The sequence below is a fragment of the Crinia signifera genome, chromosome 4 (genome assembly GCF_055691185.1).
Source record: "Crinia signifera chromosome 4, ASM5569118v1, whole genome shotgun sequence".
In the NCBI taxonomy this organism is placed as follows: Eukaryota; Metazoa; Chordata; class Amphibia; order Anura; family Myobatrachidae; genus Crinia; species Crinia signifera.
In genome coordinates this window covers 26986235-27003192 of record NC_139220.1, presented here as the reverse complement: position 1 = coordinate 27003192, position 16958 = coordinate 26986235, and the positions used below count along the sequence as shown (strand labels likewise).

Below are 16958 nucleotides of genomic sequence, written 5' to 3'. Positions count from 1 at the left end.
GGATCGATCTGGTTTTGGTCTCCCGGAGTCTACTGCCACAGGTCACTGGAATAACGTATAAACCAAGGGGGATCTCGGATCACTCCCCAATCATGGTGGAACTGGCCGAGACTAGTATGAGAGGGCAGTGCTTCTGGAGACTAAACCCAAATTGGATAGAACGTATAGGGCGGAGTGAGTCCTTGATATCACAGTGGGGTGAGTTTTGGGACCTTAACCAGGGGTCAGCTACGACGGCAGTGATATGGGATACGTTTAAGGCGTATGTGAGGGGTACTTTTAAAAAGTGTATAGCAGAAATGAAGAGAGAGAGTAGAAATAAAATTTTAGAATAAGAGAAAAAGTGTGAGGACCTAGAAGCAATGTACCTGCAGCATAATTCAGATGATGCACGAAAGGAATTGCATGATTCCCAAAAAATATGGTTAGAGGCATTAGAAGAGGAGAATGTAAAAATAATGAGATATAGGTCGCAGAGGAGATATCAGCATTCCGATAGAGCGGGTAACTACTTGGCATTTTTGGCACAAGCTGAAAGCCCTCCTAACATAATTAGCAGCATAGAAGATAGCAGTGGGAATCTGATGAAAACACCTATACAGATTGGCGAGGCCTTTAAAGAATATTTTAGTAGTATATACTCTACCAAACTGCAACATAGTCAAATAGAAATACAAAGTTATGTTAACTCTATAGAGCTACCAGCACTAAACACGCTGGATAGTGCTAGCCTTGAAGCTCCTTTGACAGTAGAGGAGGTTATGGTAGCGATAAAAGAACTCCCATCGGGGAAAGCCCCCGGCCTAGATGGGTTACCGTCAGAATTATATAAAAAATACAAGGATACAATAGGGCCACTCCTACATGAGGCACTAAGCGCAAGTTTTGACCAGAATGACATAGCGAGGTCAATAACCCAAGCAAATATAGAAGTTATCCTCAAACAAGGAAAAGACCCGAAGCGTATGGATTCATACAGGCCTATCTCCCTCTTAACCTGTGAAGCCAAATTTCTGGCAAAAATACTCGCGGCCAAACTTAATAAATATATATTAAAAATCGTCCACCAAGACCAGACCGGTTTCATGCCGGGGAAAGCGACACCACTTAATCTCCGGAAACTATATAGCCACCTCCAGATGCCAGTGAAGAGCGAGTGAGAGCCAGTAGTGGTGACCCTGGATGCAATTAAGGCATTTGATTCAATAGAATGGCCGTACTTAGGGCATATGGAATAGGGCCCAACTATATAAAATGGCTGCAGTTGTTCTATACAAATCCAACTGCTAGGGTCAACATAAATGGCTGGACCTCGCCAGCATTTATTCTTGCCAGGGGGACGAGGCAGGGGTGTCCCCTCTCGCCGGTCCTCTTCGCCCTGGCAATTGAACCACTGGCATGTATTATCAGGAGACACACAAAAATCTGCGGCTTTAGACTAGGGGATGAGAGAGATGCTGTATCATTATATGTGGATGATCTGTTTATATATCTATCAGATTACAGCACTTCTCTCCCCTGGTTTTAAAACTAATCCATGAATTCGGGAACTACTCGGGGGTTAGAATGAACTGGGGTAAATCGCACATTCTCCCACTAGATGGCAAAATCCGTACTACACTTCCCCCCCCATACCCACTGGGTTGGGTATCAACATTTAAGTATTTAGGGATTATGATATCTTGTGACCCAAAAGAATATATACAACTAAACATCCAACCAATACTAGAGTATATGGGCAAAAAATTCAAATCCTGGCGAAGATTGCCATTAACAGTTACTGGTAGAGTAAACTTACTCAAGATGGTGATCCTCCCCAAGCTCATATATGTTTTACACCAGTCTCCGGTATTTCTTCCTGACTCATTATTTAGAAAGTTGAATAGTATGATGTCATCATTCACTTGGAATGGGACTAGAGCAAAAATCCGGCTAAGCACCTTGATGAGAGAGAAGGCTGAGGCGGGTTTGGGGTTTCCGGATCTCAGAGCCTACTATGTCTCAACCCAACTGGCACAAATTAAGTGTTGGATTACGGAAGAGCAGAATAGCAAAATAACGGCAGCCCTTATAACCTCGGTAGCCCCAGGGATGAGTCCCGTGCAAAAAATTCTCCAGGGACAGGTGCTGACCTCTGATCCTCCCTTAGTAGTCCAGGCCGTGAAAATTTGGAGAGAGACTAATAGGTATATAAAATTTAGACAGATAGATCTAGATCACCCAATAGAAGATACCAAGATGTTAAGTGAACTACGGGAGCTACAGATAAGGGAGTTTTGGGGGCCATATACAATTGTTGCTCTTAGTCAGATATACAATGCGGATGGGATTAAGTCATTCTCTGAACTAAAAAGTGAATATAGGTTAGCGCAGACACTGTTTTTCCGCTTTCTTCAGTTGAGGCATGCTCTGGAGGTCCAATTCCCCATTATTTGGAGAACCACCAATAAAAGTAATATTAAAATCAAATGATAAAACTAAACTGGTATCTAGAATATATAAGTGTATTAACCGGCATAAAAATAGTGATGGCCTGATAGAACTAAAAGAGAAATGGGAAAGGGACTTAGGGTGTATAGGGGAGGAGGAGTGGAATAACGCAAAATCGGTAATATCTAAAGCGACAAATGCCCTTCGGGTGCAACAAGTCCAATTATATATATTCCATAGAGCATATATGTCACTGCCCAGGATGTTGAAATTTGCAGCTCGAACCTCGAGTGTATGCCCAAAGTGCAAAGGGGATGAGGGTACTTTCTTCCATCTGTTATGGGACTGTCCAGAGGTTGCCGCCTTTTGGGGGAAAGTTGTGCAAGTATTGGTGGATACTGGAATTCCTAGAGAAACTATGACTGCGAAATGTTGTATACTCGACGTGATAAAGGGAACCAGCCTACAAGCGGGTGATAAACCATATATTGTCAATTTGTGTGCCTTAGCAAAGGTTATTATAGCTAGGACATGGATGTCAGAGAAAAGCCCAGAGATTCAGACATGGAGGGCTCTGGTAAATTATACGGCCAGACAAGAAAAACAGGTACACAGAAGTAGGAAGACGCTGAATAGATATACAAAACTATGGCATAGATGGACCACCTCAATATACTGGGAGCACGATGACCTTTAATCAAAGTTCACAAAAAAAAAAAAAAAAACAGCACACACAGAATATATCGCGAATGGCAAACCATATTCTGGTTTGCCTTTTGAATAATGCACTGTTAGTTAGTGTTCAATAGGGGTATATCACTACAGATTTAAGATATAAAAATAAAAAGTGGGGGAAAATATATATATATATATATATATGTAATAAATCTCTTCACAAGCACTAAAGAGAATTGGATAAACGTTTATAACCTCCTTTGAGCGTTATAATGAATATGTCAGATTGTGTAAACACAGTCAGGATTGTGGTTGATTATATTCTATGTGCCAGATGCATAGTCTGGGAGACTTAATGTAGGAAATCTAATCCAATATAAGGCCTAATGAGGCTAATCGCAGTGTGCTTTATCTTCTTCTCCGTCTTCACTCACTATCCTTTATATTCACATTTTTTGAGCGGTATAATATATATGTGAAGATTGGATGAGGGGCGCCACTTGTGTTTTCCCAATTGAATAGTTAATAAATAAACAATGTTCCCTTAGTAAAGGGTGTCAGCCAGTCTTTAAGAAAGGGAGCAGTGGTAAATTGCTCGTAAAAAATGTGTAAACAGTGGATAAAGGTAGCGGCGACTAAAGGCCCCCATACACTATACGATTTTGGGACGATTTCATCCGATTTCGGCACTTTGGGCCGATAACCGGATGAAATCGCCCCAAAATCGCAGGTGTGTGATGTATGATCCGATCCGATGCGCGGTCCCGTGCGCATCGGACCGGATCAGGGAGGTCGGACGGTCAGCACATACGATCATCCGACCTCCCTGTATGCTATGCATATGCCTGCCCACCTGTCAGGCATATGCATGCAGACACCGGGGGGCGGGGGAGCACGGCGGGCAGACACACTGACCTGGCTGGGCACTGGGCAGCTGTGATCAGATATAGCAGCGCTGCCGCTGCGGGACGGGACGCACAGTGGCGGCTATTAGATTTTTAAAATCCCTGTCAAATGACCGGCCGTTCTGTGATTGGCTGAGAGCTCTCTCAGCCAATCACAGAACGGCCGGTCATTTGACAGGAATTTTGAAAATCTAATAGCCGCCACTGTGCGTCCCGTCCCGCAGCGGCAGCGCTGCTATTTCTGATCACAGCTGCCCAGTGCCCGGCCAGGTCAGCATCACTCATTTGTTTGCCGCCGCCCGCCCCCACTACCGCAGCCGCCCGCCCCACTGCTCCTCACCGCCCTGCAGCTCCCCATTTGTTTTACATGTTATAAATCGCAAGCGATTTATCACATGTAAAAACTGGCTCATCAAGTGCCAAATTGTATGTGAGCCTCCCGGGGAGCTGCCGGGCGGCTCACAGGAGAATTGGGTCCGACTTGTCCTAAGGACAAGTCGGCCTAATGTATGGGGGCCTTAATTGTTTATAAATAATGATCTTAAATAACAAGGAGAGTGTCAGTGAGCCAGTCACAGCATGCAGTCAGTCAGCCCACCCACTGACTGCATGCTGTGACTGGCTCACTGACACTCTCCTTGTTAAGGGTACAATATATATGTTATTATGTGTAAACACACAGTCCAATATAAGGCCTAATGAATCTAATCGCAGTGTGCTTTATTTCTTCTCCGTCTTTACTTACTATCCTTTATATTCACATTTTCGAGCGTTATAATATATATGTCGGTTGGTGTAAATACGCAGTTGCATCGTGGTGGAATACAATCTTTTATCCCAGATTTATATTCTGGGAGACTTAACATTGGAGACCTAATCAGATATATGGCCTAAAAGAGGCTAATCGCAGTGTGCTTTATTTCTTCTCCGTCTTCACTTGCTATCCTTTATATTCACACTTTTGAGCGTTATAATATATATGCCAGTTTGTGTAAACACACAGTCAGGATTGTGGTTGAATACAGTTTTTTATCCCAGATATATATTCTGGGAGATTTATTATAGGAGACCTAATCAGATATATGGCCTAAAAAAGGCTAATCGCAGTGTGCTTTATTTTCTTCTCCGTCTTCACTCACTATCCTTTATATTCACATTTTTGAGCGTTATAATATATATGCCAGCTTGGGTAATTACACAGTCAGGACTGTGGTTGAATATATACCGACTTGCCCCTAGTTAGAAATAGTGTAATACCGAAAGTCGAGTAACATAGCTCATCCGCCCACGCCTGCCTTAGCTTTCCATAGGAGAATAGAACCTACTATGATGTAAAATGTACTAACATGTATGCTGTTAATTATATGTTATACTGAGCGGTATAAGATGAAATACCCGGTTTAAGATATTGTAATGCTGCTCAATACTGTATAAGGTATATGTTATTTGTATTGTCTGTTATTGTCATTAAGTTTTTTATATATGTAAAATGCAATAAAAGATTATAAATAAAAAAAAAAAAAAAGAATCTTCCTAAAACATTGCAGGGTGTCAGTTCACCTATGCATGAAGGTCTTGGGAAAGATGGTATCCTGCTTCGAAATGGTGGAATTTGCACAATTCCACCCCAGACCGCTACAGCGGGAAATGCTACGTCGCTGAAACCGCTCTCCAGCGAGCTTTAAATCACAGACTTTTGTTCTGTCCAGGCAGACCCGTCTATCACTAAATTGGTGTATCCTTCCTCAGAATTTGCAAAAAGGACGACAGTTTGTCAACCCAGAGTGGATAATCCTAACAACGGATGTCAGCCTCCGAGGTTGGGGAGCAGTTCTGGTGGATCACTCCTTTCAAAGGAAGAAGCAATCCTTCCGATCAATATTTTGGAGCTACGGGCCATCTTCTGAGCAAATCAAAGCGCAGGTCCTCTTATTCACTCCAAGACCGTGAAGGTTCAATCAGACAATACCACAGTGGTGGCAGATGTCACCCACCAGGGCGGAACCAGGAGTTTGGCGGCAATGAGGGAGGTGTCCTCAGTTCTTCATTGGGCAGAACGTCACCTGATGGCCTTGTCAGCAGTTCACATTCCAGGCGTTCAAAATTGGGAAGCCGACTTCCTAACTCGGCAGCACATCCAGTCGGGCAAATGGGCTCTCCACGAGGAAGTCTTCCAAGAGCTAGTCATCCGTTGGGGGCTCCCACAGATAGACTTAATGGCCTCTCACGCAAACAAAAAACTTCTGTGTTACGGGGCTCACTCCAGAGATCCACAGGCTTACCTGGTGGACGCACTGTCCGCTCCTTGGCCATTCTCCCTGGTCTACATATTTCCTCCAGTGGCCCTTCTTCCGAGAGTCCCCAGACTTCTCTAACAAGGGCAGATGATGGCCATCCTACTTGCCCCAGACTGGCCTCGGAGAGCCTGGTATACAGAACTTCGGGAGATGTCACTGGAGCCTCCTTGGCGACTACCAGCTCATCCGGACTTGTTATCACAAGGCCCATGCCTACACTTGGATCTACACAAACTAGCTTTGACGGCGTGGCTCTTGAGACGGAGATCCTAAGAGCAAAAGGGTTCTCTTTACCAGTCATCAAGACAATGATAGCAGCAAGGAAACCGGCCTCATCCCGAGTGTATTACCGAGTTTGGAGTGCCTTTTTCAACTGGTGTGCTGAATGCAGTTTGACACCTCGAGAGTTTCACCTATCCAGGATCTTGGCCTTTTTACAGACAGGCTTGGATTTAGGCCTAAAATTAGCTTCACTTAAAGTTCAAGTTTCGTCCCTTTCAATTCTTTTTCAAAGACGGCTTGCAAAGCAGATGGCTATCCAAACATTCCTGCATGGTGTTCTACACATCCAACCTCCCTTCACACCACCAATTCAACCTTGTGATTTGACCTTGGTTTTACCAGTACTCTAGCATCCACCCTTTTAACCACTGGAGTGCGTAGATCTCAGGTGGCTAATGTGGAAGACGGTCTTTTTTTTAGCCATAGCCTCATTCGGCGAGTATCCGACCTATCAGCCTTGTCCCATGTTTCACCATATTTGGTATTTCACCCGGATAGGGCAGTCTTGCGGACTTGAAGGGAGTTCCTACAAAAGTTGTGTCCAGGTTTCACATAAATCAGGACATTGTTGTTCCTGCGTTTTCTCCGTTAGAAGCTTCTACAGAGTTATGTTCTCTAGACGTTGTGAGAGCTTTGAAGATTTATGTTTCCCGAACACAACACATCCGTAAGACGGATGGGTTATTTGTTTTATACGATGCGTCTAAATGTGGATAACCTTCATCTAAACAGATGCTGGCTGCAATAAACTATTAAGCAGGCTTATTTGTCCTCAAATAAGCCAGTCCCATCATCCATTCAAGCCCACTCCATGCGTTCAGTGGGGGCTAGCTGGGCAGCTCGCCAAGGAGCCTCTGCAGAGCAGTTGTGTCGTGCGACCATTTGGTCCTCACCACATTCCTTTCTAAAGTTTTACCAATTACCGGCAGATTCTGCTTTTGGGCGCCGTGTCCTGAGTGTAGCTCAGGTGCGTTCCCTCCCTTGAAGGGACAGCTTTGGGACGTCTCACTGTCCCAGTGACCACCATTGGTATGATAGAAAAAACTGGATTTTGGTCCTACCTGTAAAATCCTTTCTTCTGAATCCATGGTGGTCACTGGGCGCCCACCCTCACACACTGTTCTGACAATGAGGATAACTGAAATATACATTCTTGAAACTTATCCTTCCTTCTGGTTGCATGATTTCCCTTCCTTTTCTCTTCCTGTTCCTTTTCGGATAGCTGTTGAACAAACTGAAGCCTGTAGGGGCATGTAGGAGCCTGGGCTGCACTCAAAGATTGTCAATCTCCTTGGTGCCTGTAGCTGAAGCTCCACCCACAACCCACTGTCCCATTGTCCACCATGGATTCAGAAAAAAGGATTTTACAGGTAGGACCAAAATCCAGTTTGCCTTTTATTGGCATCCTAGTACTTTACAAAATCACTTATAGTGTATTATGGACACTAGATTTGTTCCTCTGGCAAAAAGAAGTGATATATAAATTTACAGGTTAAACCGAACAATGCTTGTAGCAAGGTATGGTGTGGGTCTTTTTTCTTGGACCTCAGTCGATAATTTGAGTAGATAGAAAAACAGACAAAGGGCCTAATTCAGCTTCAGTTGCAGCTTGTGAAAACAGCAACTGTGGGTGCTAGGCAGTGGGGGGCCTCGCTGGGTTCATCCCGGCAACATGGCCTAACTGGCAGGCTGGCCATGTTCCGGGTGCAGGCTGTCTCCCCTCTCGCAGTCCAGACAAGCCTGCATTGTACGAGGCACTCCACAAAATAGTCCTTTGGCGTCCCCACCTTCAATGATCAGCCCCCCCCCATCCCCGTTGGATACGCTGCGATTTACAACGTCGTTGGGCCGTTCGCACAGGGCAGTGCGGGCGTAGGACATAGGGCCCGGGTGTCTCCCATGGGAATGCGGGCCGGAGGAGGTGCGCCAGGGCATGCGGATGACGCCCTGTTTTTGACGGAATAGCCGCAAATATAAGTCTCCACAAGGGGATACGACTGCGTGGGTGGGGGTGTGCCCTCTGGGACTCGGGGAGCTGCGAGCTTCACCGGCCTACCGAGTCAACCAGAATCAAGGCCTTAATGTGTATGTCCAGGTAGTCTGTTGATGCTTTGATAACTGATACATACAGTATGTCTTTATAAGAATCTGCCCTTGCTCATGCATCTCCATCTTTCTTTAATAGTCAAAGAGCGATATTCTCAGCCAACTATGTTCCGACAACATAAAAGAATTTGGCCGATTGGTATCAAGCGTTATAGAAAGTTCTTGGCCAAACGATGACCAAGGCAACCGGGTTAAGGACAGCTATGAAATTCTACAGCACTTGTTACAATGGAAAGATGCCACATATATATTTAAACTTTATGGTAAGTGGTTCCTACATTACTTCGTCTTTTTGGTTTTTATTACTGTATGTCAGATTAATTAAAAGTTAACCGACTGCACTGAGAGAGTGTAAAATATGTATAAATCTAAAGTACACACTATTTTAATTTAATATTTAAATTTGTTTTCTATATTTTTGCAGAGAAAACAATTTATATTTGGACTTTTAGGTTTTTCTCACATCTATTAGGAGGTTTTTCAGAACTATTGTTACATCAGGCCCCTACTACCTAGGGTGGGGGCATTAAGAACGTATAAAAATATATGTTTTGAAGCTGTAGGTAACATACTGTATGTGCTGACAGTTTATAAGTGGTCGGCAGTGGCGCTGTATATCACAGCTGCCATGGTGAACCTTGGACTCGGTCAGCAAGCATTAGGATTCACTCTCCTAAGCCCACCCCAGACTCTCATTGGCTAGTTTCACAGAACTCTGGATGCAGGTGAAATAGCGACGGGCACCTATTCAATGCTATCATTCCCAACAGCATTGAAGCGGCAGCTCATCAGAACGGACCCGACTTTAATAGCAGTCGGCCCCATTTTGCCGAAACAGATCACAGCCGGATCTCGAAAATCCATGGCCTATTCACCGATTGGCAGTCGGGATATTGAATCCTGCCTGCTGATAAACTGGCGAGTGGGCCAAAAATGGGTGTACTGACAGTCGGGTCCTGGGATTAAATACCTCCCATAGACTTGCCTGGCAAGTCTATTTCTGCAGATCTAGCAGATCGAACACAGTCCCATGCTGCTCATTGCAGCATCCCCCCGCATGTCGTCCTCTCGCAGTTCGTCCCTCCCTCCTCTTCGATCTCAACACCCGTTCCGGTGGCCATCGATACCGATTCGATATCGCCGGCCACCGGAACGAAGCATCTGTACGCCCCGTGACTGTAATGGGATCTCTGCCAATGTTGTTAGAGTATACAGTATATTGTATATAACAGGGGTGGCCAAACTGGTCCTCGAGATCTACCAACGTTCCACGTTTTCCAGATCACCTAGCTGGTGCACAGCTGTAGTCAATACTTACGGTCACATTTTCAAACCTGTTACATTTATCCCTACTCTAGATCCACAGGTTGCCTGGAAAACCTGCACCGTTGGTAGATCTCGAGGACAGGTTTGGCCACCCCTGGTATATAACAATAATATTCATTAGGATGATATACTTTTCTATGTTTTCCTTTACAGGGACAGACTCTCGGATCATATCCGAGTTTGGTGAGGACATACAGGAGCTGGTAGCTCTCTCAGATTCTGTGTTTTTAGACACAAAAATGAATGTCATTGATGGCAATGTGCTGTTTGAACATATGGAATGTGTCTTAAAGAACAAGAAACAATTCTTAGATATCTGTAAACTGAGTAAGTCATTTGATTTAAACCAAAAAGATCGATGCTGTGCTTGTCCCAGTAATAACTTACTGACTCCATTCTAACCACTGCTCCTTTATTTTTGTAGAAATTGAAAAAAGAGAGAACATCTCATTGGCTGAGATAAATGATGTGCTCACATGGAGGGAAGTAGAGTTATACACATTAAATCAAGAACACGAGTGGGTGGACAGTCTTCTTAAAATGATCCAAAAAGTTAATCCGAATGTACAAGGTACTGTAATGAAAAGTTAATTTTTCATTTTCTTTTTTTAGATTCCATGTTGAGTTCTTGTAACATAATCCATAGTGACTTAAATGGATCATTAGCCCTTTGAGTGCCAAGTGAATTTGTCCCTACTGTATGACACGCTAAGGCCCTTATTCTGATCTGGGCGGTACGGCCCGCGTGCGGCCGTACCGCCGATGTTTTCGCTCTGCACATGCGCAGAGGTCACTCTGCGCATGTGCAGGGGAAATCGCCGCACAAAAATTTTATACGCCGCAAAGGGGGCGTATAGGGGCGTGAGGGGCTTAATAGCCTCATTTACCTATGAATACGCCCAGCGTTTCATGGGCGTTCCCATGCAAACGCGGGGCGTATGCATGGTAATGAGGCTATGACGCCAGTGATGGGGGCGGAAAGCTGACATCGCCGGATGTCAGCTCTCCGCCCCCATACAAGCTTTCACACGGACGATTGTCCGTGTGGTCTAAGCTTGCGGGAGCTGCTGGAGCGTGCGGCCCTGCCTTCGATGGTCGCCGACCATCGAATGCAGGGGGCAGCTCCCACCATGGTGGAGGCGTACGCCCCACCATTTTCATGCGGATCGCCAGCCGTCCGCGTACGGACGGCCGTGGCGATCCGTATTGTAGGCGGGGATTGGTTTGTGCGGCCGGAGCAACGTATGCGGCTCCGGCCGCACAGATCAGAATAAGGGCCTAAGTGTGTAGCCGAGGTTGCTGCACGTGCATGGTCAGGATGACCAGCATGCACAGTAGCCATTTCAGGTGGTGGGTTCCTGGGCAATCCTGCTCCAATTACTTCCCTCAAATTTTAGCCCCTAGGCTACAATTGGATACTGCAATATAAAGAATGCAGTAGCTGCAGGGGCAAATATCAACGCAGCATTGCAGTATAAGGATCGCAACAGGTACTGGAGATACCTGCTGCGATCCCTCCTTCTTACATTGCAGTTATGCATAATTTCTGCAGCTAGCCCCCAGAAATGGGTATTTTCAATGAATTAACTGCAATATGGAAAAATATTATCTTAATACCCCTTTGACACCGCAAATAAATAACCCGGGTCGATGTGCAATGTGAAAGGCTCTTCTGAAAATACCGGGTCCAGCAACCCGGCATTTCGATCTGGGGTAAAAGAAGGGTTAATCCCGGGTCAGACCTGGGTTGCTGTGCAGTGTAAACAGGTACCCCGGGTTGAGCGACCCTGGTCCCGTTCACACTATAGGGAGGAGACCGCATCCGCTCCATGAGCTGCCTCCTCCCCCTCCCAGTGACGCGCATGGTACAGTACCATCTGTAGTGACTTGAACGGCTTGTCTACATGTAATACGTACAGTAGAGCAGCTTTATGATCAGTCTACATGCAATACATAGGTCAGCTTTGGATCAGTCAGGGTAAATCTACTTGTCTAATCACCAACATAAAAGTGAAATTTAGTTTTCAAGACATATATTCGTATGTTGGGTTGTAACTTATGATGAAATAACTATCTGTGTCATTTTTGTGTAGTAAAAGTCTCTGAAATACAGAAAAAGCATTCTGAAAAATTAGGACCACAGAAGTTGAATGACATTATTTGGGTAAAGACACCAAATGCACCTCCAGAATTACCGAGAAGTGACGTGTCCTATTATAACCTTAACCCTGAATTGATGAAAATGGCCGAAGAGCTACACACATTAGGGAATAGTCATGTCTTCAATACCTGCTGGGAACAGAAAGCCAATGATATTGCAGAAAACACCAGGGACCAATCAGACGAGGAAAGTGAAGATGAAGATTGTGAATTCACAATTGAAGAAATAAGAGATGCCCTTTTTCTTCCATGCCGTGAAAGTTGCAAAGCCATTTATAATGATCTGAAGACAGAAGAAGTTACATTTGGAGTGGTGGACCATTTTTTCATTGACTTTAAAGACAAATATGAAAACCTTCACAATGAATTTAAAACCTTGCGCCTTTTTTGGGGCAAAGATGATGGAAAATGGATCTCTAAACGTGTGAAGCAAATTGAGCAGTACCACCAGCTAAATGTCGCCTTTCGTTCTGCAAAGTCCATATCCGAAGTGAGGATTTTTTTTAAGCTTAAAGGAAACTTTCAAACATTGGAAATACTGCTTCAATTTGTAAGTAAATGCTTTCATAGATATCCCTCCCACAACCTCAGTGTTTTGCTTTTTTAGGTGAACAGTTAAGTTATCTAGATCAAACTGAGGGGCAGATTTATTAAGCTCGGTGAAGTGATAAACTGTTTTTTATCACCGGCTAATCAGCTCCTAACTGTGAAGTTAAAGGCTTGGTTTGAAAAATGACAGGTAGGAGCTGATTGGCCGGTGATAAAAACCAGAGACTTTATCACAACAGGTACTGGAGATACCTGCTGCGATCCCTCCTTCTTACATTGCAGTTATGCATAATTTGTGCAGCTAGCCCCCAGAAATGGCTTAATAAATCTACCGCTCTATGTACAACTTTGGTTACTTGGCTGCAGCTTTGAGGTGTCATTGTTGAGTTACTATTAAAGACATGTCTCATATATTCAGTAACACTACAGGCAAAGGACCTGCAGTAGAATCATTAAGAGAAAACACTCCTACAATGAGATCCATGTTTGTGCCTCTGGAGCCTCCATACAGTTTTGTCACGGAGTACTTTTGAAGGGATTAATTAACTGTAATCACTAGTTCCTCAAGAAAAGGACAGTATTTTAAGATGAAAATATAAATTTATGACAGTGGAAGCTGACATTGGAGCATTATTTACACCGATGCAAAGGGGCGGATCCTGGAGAAAGTGACAAGGGGGCACCATGATAGGGGATGGGAGGGGGGCTGGTGGTAGTTCCAGTGTGCCCGCTCAAAGAGCGGAGAGAAAAGAGCAGAGAGAGGGCGGGAATGGGATTATAAATAGGGCCTAGCATTTAAAGTGCACAGGCCCCAAAATAACACAGTGGAGAAGTTCCATAAAATTTGGGAACCCTGGTACTCTTCACGAAACATCCCCCTTCCGGGACTTGCCTGAGCTCACCTGCATCCGCACCCTCCCCCTACTGACTGATATACTTCCTTAGGGCCTCTTACCTTTCATAACCCCTCTCTACACCCACCCCTCTCCACCATTAAATCTCACCCTTCTTTTCCACTGCCCCCAGCACCTTCCCCTCACGCTTCCTCTCCATACTTTCCCTCCCCCTACTACTCTCCCTCCCTGCCCTCCCCCACCACCGCCACACACCTATCTATCCCATGCTCTGACATGCTACCCCACTCCTTTTCCGCATCCCCATCACACCCGTCTTCTTTATACCCCTCCCCTCATGCTCCTCCACCCCTCTTTCTGTTTAATTCTGTTTACTCCAGTACATCTACCTCATGGACCTCGTTTGACATCGGCTCTGTTATATTATCCCCTATCAGCCACCTGGTCCTTTGTTAACTCTGTAACCGATGTATGATTTACTTGTTAATGTTATGCTTTTCATTCTTAATTAAAATATTTAAACAATAAAGTGCACAGGCCCACCTTGGTGTCAAAAGTGAAGGATATAGTTGTGCATGCGTGTGGGCATGTCCCTGAGTGTAGTGTACCACAACATATACCACTTCTACACGTTATGCAACAAAATAGTAGACCCCATTATACTTGCCCCTTACACATGATGCCAAATGGAATGAGACAAATTTCACACAATGACACACAGATTGAGCCAAAATTCACATAATGCCACACGAATTGAGCCAAAATTCACATTTAATTCCATAAACAGGTACATTGCACATTGCATTTACTCTGTAATGTCCATTACACGTTAAGCCACACACCATAATATAGTGTTCCTTCTAGGAACCAAACGGGGCAGGGCGCTGGAGGGGCGGACCGGGCACGCCAACGTCACAAATTGGGGCGTGCCCGGGCCGCAGCGTCACAAATTGGGGCGTGCCTGGGCTGCAGCGTCAGAAATGGGGGCGTGCCCGGGCCGCAGCGACACTGAAGGGGGCGTGCCCGGGCCGCCGCGACACTGAAGGGGGTGTGCCCGGGCCGCCGGATCACTGAAGGGGGCGTGCCCGGCCGTAACCAAGTCCCCGAGCTGCCAGGAAAGCGCCGTGCACCGCAATCTATGGAGGCGCTTGGCTGCACTGGTGCACTCCGGCGGGCAGGCAGCAGGCTGTTTTAGCGGGAAAACAGCCTAGCGGGAACACTAATAATACATTACGTATTATGCCAAACATCCGTAATGACTATTACAAATTATGCTACATAAATGCTGCTTACCTTCATTCTCGTTGCCAGGGGTTCCATGTTCGTTGTCATGTGGGATTACATGTTCATTGACATGTGGGATTACATGCTCGTTGCCAGGGGTTCTATGCTTGTTGCCATGTGGGATTATATGGTTGTTGCCATGTGGAAATACATGCACGTTGCCAAGGGGGAATACATGCTCGGTGCCATGTGGGAATACATGCTCGGTGCCATGTGGAAATACATGCTCGGTGCCATGTGGGAATACATGCTCGGTGCCATGTGGGAATACATGCTTGGTGCCATGTGGGAATACATGCTCGGTGCCATATGGGATTACATGCTCGGTGCCATGTGGGATTACATGCTCATTGGCATGGGAGTTACATGCTCATTGCAATATGGGAATACATGCTCGTTGCCAAGGGGAATACATAAAGGTTTTCACTTGTGGGCTGCAGGCAGATGATAAGTCTACCTGCTGCTAACAAGTGCCCCCGCGCTTGTAAAAATGAAAGGAATTAGTACCTAGTAGTTGTCAAATCAAGTATAGGTCAGCTGCAGCAAGTGACACCTATGGGTTTGCCTTGACCCACAAATATAAGCACAAAGGAGAAAAAGAGGGAGGTTGGTGTATTTGCGCTGCTGAATATACGGTTTGCAAGATTATACTCCGAACAACCAATCAGTGTGCAGAAATGAATGAAACGGACTCACTGCCTTAGACAGTACAAATTTTATATTTTTTTTTAAAAAGCATTAAATGCTACACAAATACATTTTATATAAAAAACGACAAAATTACAAAAAAAATATATATATATAAAAAATACACAAGATCAATAAAAATAATAGTAATAATATCTGTAATGATTTTTGTACTGTGAGTACAGAGCTCAAGTTCTATATAGAACAATTGTAGGACAGGTATTTGGGACACACCGCTGTAAATTAGCACTGATATTAGAAGCCAGATGGTTATTAGGCATTTAATAGAAGATTCTGGTGTCCATACTTAAACAGTAGATTTCATGAATCAGTGGGTAATTAGTGCGTTAATATAATGAACAGTCCACAGTCTTTTAGCATGTAAAGTAACACGCCTATGGAATGAAGCTTAAGACCGGACTCCAAATGTATGTTGGTAAATAATTAGAGAGCTTGCATAGGGTAATAAAGAATTGATCTCACCCCGCTTGTAACAGTGCACTGATGCACTCACTCCGTTTGTAGAGAGGAGAAGAGATAAAGCCGGTAGCTTTCCTCTGTGGGTCACCTCCGCGGTGCCGGCGATAAGCGGGTCCTTCTCCGGAGTAATGCAGGCTTTCAACGATGTGAGTACACTGACAAGATAATCAGCTGCTGGGCGCCTGGATCTTAGTAGTGTGCCGGGACGCTGTAGATTCAGCGTGTCAGTGTATACCGGCGTTTAGCTCTCGGCAGTCAGCGGTCGGCGGTCAGCTGTAGGAAATCAGCTGGAGGTGGTTAGCGGTCTGTCCCAACGTCCTATTGTGACGTCAACGCGTTTCGTCTCCTTTCGTAACGTGGAGACTTTCTCAAGACGGATACTGACACTTTGTCAGTGTCCTTATTTATACGCTGGAATGTGCGCAATTAAGCTCAATTGATCTTTGTTCTTGTTCATTTAAGTGGCGGCCGTAAATACAGATATTTTACTAAAAAACACAAATAGTTCCATATATCTATAATAATACCTATAAGCCTAAAAGCAGTGTGTCCGTTTTCTAGATAAGGTAACACTTCATATAATTGCCATATAATACATTTTGTTATAGTTTACTTAAATCAGCTACAATTAGAGATATCTACGTTCAGCTCAGGTGGTTCTTAGTTGTCCAATACTATAACATTATCCTGATATACATAAGCGGGATGAGAAGAGAGAGAGACAGAAATATATATATATATATATATGTGTATAATTAACTATACATCAGTAGAATAGTATGTGAATGATCTTATTATTTGGGAAAATTAAATCCCATATGTACAATCAATGGGTGGTTACTAGTATTGAGATACGTTTATAAATAAAGAAAAAAACAGTTATGTTCTGTGAGACAAAAAACTTTTTGACAATATAATTCATA

General features: G+C 44.5%; 1 protein-coding gene across 5 annotated transcripts in view; it reads left to right on the top strand.

Moving 5' to 3' along the window:
* Positions 1 to 16958, top strand: part of RNF213 (ring finger protein 213) — a 218750-nt gene that overhangs the window by 124345 nt on the left and 77447 nt on the right. For all 5 annotated transcript variants that reach the window (XM_083181465.1, XM_083181462.1, XM_083181466.1 and 2 more), the window contains 4 exons: positions 8775 to 8958; positions 10175 to 10348; positions 10446 to 10592; positions 12115 to 12731. In XM_083181465.1, coding sequence (XP_083037591.1) covers positions 8775 to 8958; positions 10175 to 10348; positions 10446 to 10592; positions 12115 to 12731 — 1122 coding nt within the window. The remainder of the gene's footprint in view (positions 1 to 8774; positions 8959 to 10174; positions 10349 to 10445; positions 10593 to 12114; positions 12732 to 16958) is intronic.